We start from the raw sequence: 8,929 nt of genomic DNA on the forward strand, positions 1-8,929 counted from the left end.
ACCTAAACATTTTGGAAGAAAAAAAAAATTGAGACGTTTTTCGTGCCAATTCCCCAAACTTTGTGCTGACCTTTGATTGTGGCTAATTAAGAGATTAAGAAAAAGGAAAGAAGATGGAAAATGTCCTAATTTCACATAAGGCTCCCACTTGGACCCAAATAAATGCAATTTGGGTAACTATCACTTTGACCCTTGCCCATTTTGTGACAAGTTAGTTGACCCTTTGCCCTTGTCAATACTTCAACAACACAATCAATCAGTTTTATGGCCTAGATCATCGCCACATTCCATGATAACAAAAATTCAAACATACCCTTGTCACATACAATACGTTTCTTTCACATATTGCCAATTGGTTCATCACGTCAAAGGGTATTTTCGTCACTTTAAAACCATAAAATAACTTTGTTTTTTTTGGTAAAAATCATGAAACAAGTTTAAAGTGTCCTAAAGTGATCATGAAAGTGTTGTTAGGTGCTGTCTCCGGCCAGCATAATTAGTTGGTGAATCCGTTATTGTACTACTTTGTTATGTCCCTTTCTGGTGGATCACACGTTGGGCATATCATTCTTTCTAATTGCGCGTATGAATCAACCAATTAACACTCTAAATTGACAAGGAGCAATGCTTAGGACCATAAAAGAAGGTGACACTACATGTCTACATCACCATTTAAAATCTTAAGATATAAGATATATAAGTCACATCTCTTATAAATTCAATATTTTATTCATTCATAGACGATGTAGAATTTAACCACTCACGCTAGTGATCAAACAATCTACTCGAAATGTGAGTTCACACCTACTATAATAGGATCCAACATATGATCCACTCCTTCATTTCCAGCATATATGATTCACATATACTTCTTCCTCGAACTCACCATTTAAGAACGTTTATAGTGAAAAGAATTGTTGTCAAACATTTAAGTTGTAGTTAAATATATGAGCAATGATTCAAACACAACTTTTATCTACAGACAAATAGACATTTACCTTGGACAGTGCCTGATTGACATCAAAATTGTTGTCATTTAGACTTTTACCTACGAATAAATTAGATTTTGTGACGGATTCTGGCCATAGATAAAGTTTTTTTTTTTCCTTTTTTAAATTTTGAGGCCCATCTATGATTGATGCCTTGTGTCAAGAGTCTTATTGCACTTACACAGGACCGACCCTGGGTGCATTAGTTAACATTTTTCATATTCATATTCTTTCTTTCATTTGATCCATGTAGCCGACCCCACTTAATGGGATAAGGCTTGGTTGTTGTTGTTGTTGTTGATAAAATGAGATAGTTATTGTGAACCGAAGAAAATTTACCTAAAGTCAAACATGAGATGGTAGCCAAAAGAAGTCAAACATTAATTATAAATAATTTCACAATTATGTCACATTTAAATTAAACATATTTCTTTTGACCAAAAAACAAAAGAAATAAATATGTTTCCCCGAAAAACAATTATTTATTTTTTACAAAAGTGTAACTTTTATTTTTTTACAAAATATTATATGTTTTTTGACAAAAAATAATGATGGGAGGATAGTACCTCACTCAAACCACAAAGCATACTTCTACCAAAAAAAACCACAAAGCATACCTAGTCAAAAAAGAAAAATTATATTTACGTTATTCCAAAAACACTAGCACATTAGAAGGGGCTAGAACCTGAAATCGCTTGATCCAATCCTTGTTTTTTTACCAATACAAAACACAATACCACCAATTTTTTTTATAGATAGACGAAAAGACTATAGTCGATAAAAATTGGTACACATAAATAAAGGAGTCTATGGTTAAACTTCAGTCAAAACTTCCGACCTAACAATTTAGATATTTTGGTCTGAGCTAAAACTTTCGGATCAATTCTACCCTTTTAATCATTAATTTAAATACATTATGATTATTACACCAATCTCATATCTCACGTGATTAAGAGCCAATGTACTAAAACCTCTTGTAATTTGAAAATTTATAATAATATTTTTTTTCTCTATAGAAGAACAAGTAGTAGCATAAACCCACGTACGTCGTATCCATTATCTGACTCCTTCCTCGTATACTCCCCTCTACTTTGTCAATATCCATAATCCATATCCCATTCTTTCATCACCAAATTACCATTTTTGGACTTAATCAATCAAATCCATCACATTAAATACCCCCAATACCATCTTCATTTCATTTCACTCTTCCCTCAATCTCATTCCTCTTCCATTTTCTTCTTCAAACATAAAACATGGGTTTTGATGTAGAACAACACAACCCAAACCCAACAACAAAAACAACTCAAAACATTGTTTCTACCGAAAACAACACCAACGGTAACATACCCGTTACAAAAAAAACACTTTCACTTATACAACCTCATTCACTTCTTCCAAAACCAACACCCCCTGTTTCAAATTCACACCCCCCAAACGAAACAATTCCATCAACACTCAAAACTTTCTTCCGACAACGCAGTAATGATCTGTCATCAGCAATCTCACGTACCATCACATCGTTAAAAAACTCAATCGACGACAAAAATGAGTCGTCGTTTAACGAGTTTAACGATGTGACAGAGTTCAATCTCTCCGGTTTAAAAGTAGTAGTAACTACTGCTTTCCCCAACGACAAGTTGTCATCGTTGGGGAAAGTACAAATTACAATGTTTTCAAAATCGAACTGCAGAGACTGTTCTGCAGTTCGAAGATTCTTTAGAGAAAGAAGATTGAAATTCATCGAAATCAACATTGATGTATACACAGAAAGAGAAAAAGAGCTGAAGGAAAGAACTGGAAATTCAAATTCAATTGTTCCAATGATTTTCTTCAACGACAAGCTAATCGGAGGATTGGTGGAATTAAACGCGATGAGGAAGAACGAAGGTGGTGAATTGGAGAAGAAATTGATCGAAATTGCGAATGGAAAATTTTCCGGTGATATTCCGGTGGCACCGGAGTATGGTTTTGATGAGATGGTGGAAGTGGAAAAGGAGGATGAGATAGTGAAGGTAGTGAGAGTGTTGAGACAGAGATTACCGATTCAAGATAGGTTGATGAAGATGAAGATTGTGAGGAATTGTTTTGATGGAAGTGAATTGGTTCAGCTTCTTGTAAGAAACCATGGTTATGTTCATCACAAGGTGTGTTCTGTTTTTGCATTTTGTTTGATTATTTTGAATTTGTTGTTTTTGTTTTTTTTGGATTTTTAAGTTTTTTTTTTTTTTTGGTACAATGGTTTTAAAAATTATATTTGAGATATTTTAGTTGACATTTTGATTTGGAAAGATTATAGTAATCGTTTTTAGCTTAAAATAATATTTGACTGTTTTGGATAGTGATGAAAAAGTTCAAAGGAGTATTTATTGAGATTTATTTAAAAATTTAAAAGAAATATTTAATGGACGGTCCTACTTTACACATTAGCAAAAAATGAAAAACTAATTCTATAAAAAATTATAGGAAAATGCTATACTTACATGAATATATAGTGTAATATTAATTTTTTTTTGTTTAAAGAAATTAACTACTCCCTCCGGTCACTATTATAAGCAAATTTTTACTTTTTAGATTCATTCAATAAATGATGTATGTGGTCTATATTGTAGACCACATACATTATTTATTGAATGAACTTAAAAAGTCAAAATTTGCTTATAATAGTGACCGGAGGGAGTATTTTTTAACAATCTTAGGATTTACTACTAGTCCAAATGTAACATATGTCATGTGCCAACAATGGATTTGGTCCAATTGATATATGTTTGATTGACTCTTTAAAAGAAAATTTGATTGAGTGAGGATAATTTACATGTGTGCCTCACAATTTTTTGATGGAGATTAGTCCTTAACATGTATCTTAACATGTAAACCAAAATTTTAGCCTTTTCTTTTCTTGAAAAAAAAAAATAGGATTTCTATTCTATTTTCTTCAATACACCTACACAAGCTGACACCTTGAAAATGGAAAACATTTATGATGTAGATGTGACAACGACTGTTTATTGTTTTAAAAGTTTAAATCTGTCACGCGCTTTACAATGCATTAATGATAAAAGTTTGAATGACACTTTCCAATTTGCATTGAATTTTTAAGAAGTAATTTTAAAAAAAAAATTGCATAGAAAAAAGTTTTTATGACGATGATAAATGTTTTGACTTGTATTTTCAAACTCTGATTAGATTTAAACAATGTTTCTAGAGCATTTATTAACATGACTCTTTTCAAATGAAATTGCATTGATATTGATATAATGCTGTTTTATTTGAATTGAAAATTTGCAAAATACATGAATATTTACTTTTCTAAAATATTTAAGCCTATATTTATTCAATTTGAATAGAAAATTTGCAACATATTTAAGCATATGTTTATTTTTGCCGTGAGATTTCCGCATTTCCACAGAATCACGGCGAGATTTCGTTGATAAGGTAGAAGTTCCGTTTGGTCGCTTCTTGAAATCACAAAAACTTTGCATTGGTAATCTCGGAGACGAGCGTCTCTTGCCACCAAAAGTGCAACCAATCACACACTTAAAAACATTATATTTCAATGACGTGTTGTCACAGAATTTAATGTGTTCGGTAACACGTATGTTGTCACATTCATTATTTGACGGGGCAATTTTTGTAAAAAATAATTCATGTATTTAGAATTTTAGAAACATATTTTACTACATAAATAATTTATAGATTCTGAATATGTTACATTTTTTAATTAGTTTGACAACTTCAAACATTGTTCCTAAATTATGTTTCTCTAACGATAATGTTTCGCGTAAATAATTTTCATTCCAAAACAAATGCTTAGGCTGTTGAGGTTGGAAAACAGTTATGCAAGAAGCACTTCATCCATCCTGTTTTCGGGTAAGAAAATAACTTTTGAAACCAAAGAAAGCTACCAATATGTTTTTTAAGTAATAGTCCTTGATTAATTTTCTTCTTGTAGGGAAAATGGTTTTGAGGAGGGAAATCACTTCTATCGATTCCTTGAACATGAACCGTTTATCTCAAAATGTTTCAATTTCCGGGGTGCTACAAATGATAGTGAACCGAAAAGTGCAGCTGCAGTCTGTGATAGGCTTACAAAGATTATGTATGCCATACTTGAGTCTTATGCTTCTGAAGATAGGAGACATGTTGATTATGTGGCCATCAGCAAAAGTGAAGAATTTAGGAGGTATGGTAGTAAATCTTATTGTCTATCACGGCATCAACACAAATAGTTTCATTCAGTGATTTCATTTTCTTAAATTCTTAGCGATGTCTACTTGTTTGTGTCCGTCTCGTATTCAATGTCCATATCTGTGCTGGTGCTTGGTTCTACCGAGAAATGTGGATGAATGAAATGAAGGGAGAAAAATTAACAGAAGCACATCCTTATATGTTAGTTCTAACTTGAATATAGAGACTGCTATGTATAGAACATGTCAAGGTGCACGATACAAGGAAAAGAAATGCAGAGAATAACAGGATTCCTAACTGTCATAACTGCTAGTGATGGTGTGGCAGCCATAGCTCATAGGTAGTTTGCAAAACAAGTAACTCGTTAAGAACCTTGAAACACAAGTCACTATCTGACGCTGACACGACCATGCCAAATTTAGCTTCATGCAATTACTTCTATTTCTTAAATTATTGCATGTGCTTACACGTTAGTGTCACATACGGTGTCTGTGTTCGTTCTCGATAGATTAATTATCTCCAGTTTGCAACTTATATTTTTTAAAAACAAATGTAGTTACATTGTCCAATCTTAGTTTTCACTACACGACTGGGGAATGAATGTTTGATTTTGGTGCAGTGTTGTGTACGTCTAGTAAAACCTCTATTCTTTTTAAAGAAAATACCTGAATTTGCCGGTATCAGCAATAAGGTTCTTGGTGCCTATAACCTACTTTTGAAACCTTCCCTTTCGACATGTATTATATAATAGTACTTTTATTTCAACATTACCTAAGCTAAACTTGAATGAAATCTAGATTTTGTTACTTCTGATATGAGGAGCATTACTTTATCGAAAGTGATTTTTCAAAATGCAGGTATGTAAACATGACGCAGGATCTGCAGCGGGTCGATCTCTTAGAACTATCAGAAAACGAGAAGCTCGCATTCTTCTTAAACTTGTACAATGCCATGGTCATCCATGCTATGATAAGAGTAGGATGTCAAGAAGGTGTAATCAATAGGAAATCCTTCTCTGATTTCCAGTATTTGATTGGAGGACATCCTTATTCTCTTGCCACTATTACAAATGGTATCCTCAGAAGCAATCGAAGATCACCTTATTCCTTAGTCAAGCCCTTTGGCACAAATGACAGAAGGCTAGAGGTTAGTTTTTGTGTTTCAATATTAAATTTTGGAGACATTTGTTGCCTTATGAGTCGGCCCTAAGGATTTTGAGAAAGATTGTTGCTTGATTCTTTATGCCTGCATGCATGACCCTTTTACTTTTTAAAAATGTAATAATTTTTTTCCTTGGTGGACCTAGAATCTAGAATTTTAGTTACCAACGTTACATGGTCGGTCTTACTAGAACTGGACTTAAATCCCTTAAGTAAGGTCTGAGATTTGAGTCTTATATAATGAAAAAACATGTTTGGAAGGGGAAATTCCACAATAGGTGGTCAGCCATGTTTTCTGACAGAGATTAGTTATCAGCAAAGTCGATATTTTGCACCAATAACTTGATTACCAAAAAACAGGACCCTAAAATTTTAGTTGACTCACCCTTGAATTACTATAATTGACCAAATAAAATTAAACTAGTGTTGCACCTTCAAATTTTCTGTGAGTTGAGTATGAGTCATAGTTACCGCCCTTTGGTCCAGGCCCGAACGTTTGTTGAGTTGTGACTTGGGGATGAGGGTGGTGAAACAAGCCCAACCCAGATGAACGGTTCAAGGGAATGTTATAATCTGGACGGTAGTATTTAAATAGTTAGACATTGTAAATTCATAGCTTTTAACTGATAATAGAAAGAAACGTCAGTCACTCTGCATACAAAGACGTAAACAAAATTAGCCAAACTTTGTTACCAAACATCGTGTATTTCCCTTTTGTTTTTCGTATATTCATTCTATTGAACCGGAGTTGTTGTTCTAACGGCGTGTTTTCAATTTATTTTGTATTTACTCCCATAAAGTGCGATAACTATTTCAATAGAAATAACATTCTGCTATTGATAATATGGTTTCATATGAAGAAATACTGACTTGTTCTTACAAAACTTCAGCTTGCAGTTGTCAAAATGAATCCTTTGATTCACTTTGGACTTTGTAATGGCACTAAATCAAGCCCAAAAGTGAGGTTTTTTTCACCTTGTAGAGTTGCTGAAGAGTTGAGATGTGCAACTAGAGAGTTCTTGGAGGATGATGGAATTGAAGTTGACCTAGAGAAGAGGACCCTTCATCTCACTCCAATTTTGAAGTGGTAATTAAGCAGCTTATGCATTTCTATACTCTTGATTTTAACTTTCAATAATTTCTAGCAGTATGCTTATGAAATATTAATATAGTAATTTATATTATTTGCAGGTACAGTGTTGATTTTGGAAATGAAAGAAATGTGGTAAAATGGATAATGAATTACTTGGATGCAAATAAAGCTGGTCTTTTGACACATCTCTTAGCTGATGGTGGTCCTGTTCATATCTCATACAAGAATTATGATTGGTCAATAAATTCTTGAATATTGCAGGACTAGGAAACATATTACACTGAATTTACATGATGTTTTTTTTATTGTAGATATGTAAGGTTTTTTAATTATTTCTGAATGTGCTGAAACAGTGCAGACTATAGATATGATATATTATGTTTAAAGTTTTTTGATCTTACTATGTTGGCCTCGGCAAGTATAAAAAAAAAAATTGTGTAGTATAGTATACATAAAGTATTAGGTTCCAACGTTATTGTTTCCTTTGCGCAAAATATAATAATGTTATGTGTAGTCTGTAGACATGGAAATAACAATAATAGCATATGTATGAGAATAAGTGAATCCACACAATATAAAACTCATTTCAATTGAGAGTTGAGAATAACTGAATCATTGATTGAACCTTTGAGTGGATATGGTCTGCAATAATTTTTTTTTTTTAATTTTTGTTGTTTAAATGCACACTTTTGGTCTCTATTTTTTACACAATATAGTTGTCAATCATGGGTTTAAGATGTCAGCAAGTTGTTGCGAGACTTGATACATTATGTCATGTATCCCATGTTGATTTGTTGTCTAATGAAAGACAATAGGAAGAGCCCCTTAAGTTGGCATTCCCAAAGTTCGTAGAGTTTTGTTAGCTATATAATGGCATGATCTTTTTGATGTGGATGATGATGATTGTTGCATGTTGTTGAGACTTTTATCGGAACACAAGTGCATACGCCAAACACATTGTTACTTGACGAACAAAAATTTTCAGTGGTTTGGCCATAATGATCCATTGGTATGCCAAATTTGTAATCGAACTAGAAAGTTATTTGATGTATCAGCTAAAAACTCTTAATTGTGATTTTATTTTAACAATTATGCTAAGGAAGAAACTTTATCCCTCGGTTATGAGTTCCTTAACTAATCTAAAGAGTGGTAAGTACGGTGTTTGAGTGATTTTTTTTTTTTTTATAAATTGTGTTTGTTGACAAATTTACGAAGTCTAGTATTTTTAGACAATGACTATTCATATTGGCCAAAACGGCGTGGCTTAGAAAATTTAGCCTTGCTTGGTTATCGACCCAGGTAATGCATGGATCCTCCCATTGTTGAGAATATGTGACGCCCCACATTTGATTTGATCTTTCAAACTGTGACATTTCTCTCTTCGTGTAACCATGCATCCACAACTTCCTCAGATTGTGGTGCTACAAACATTAAACACGAGTAAAATGTCAAATTGTCAAGGTCCACTGAGTTTTGACTGATTCTAACACCCCTACGGC

The 8,929-nt window shown here is 33.0% G+C and overlaps 1 protein-coding gene across 1 annotated transcript; it reads left to right on the forward strand.

Annotated features, from left to right (window-relative positions):
* The first annotated feature begins 2,194 nt into the window (after positions 1-2,194).
* On the forward strand, positions 2,195-7,830 carry LOC146953565 (uncharacterized). The gene is made up of 6 exons (XM_085710635.1): positions 2,195-3,136; positions 4,804-4,859; positions 4,942-5,172; positions 6,035-6,323; positions 7,228-7,424; positions 7,529-7,830. The coding sequence occupies exons 1-6, from the start codon at positions 2,246-2,248 to the stop codon at positions 7,680-7,682; spliced, it is 1,818 nt and encodes a 605-aa protein (XP_085566761.1). The 5' UTR covers positions 2,195-2,245; the 3' UTR covers positions 7,683-7,830.
* Positions 7,831-8,929: the final 1,099 nt, after the last annotated feature.

Source organism: Medicago sativa, chromosome 1 (assembly GCF_051527215.1).
Source record: "Medicago sativa cultivar Bolivia chromosome 1, Bolivia_mono, whole genome shotgun sequence".
Lineage (NCBI taxonomy): Eukaryota > Viridiplantae > Streptophyta > Magnoliopsida > Fabales > Fabaceae > Medicago > Medicago sativa.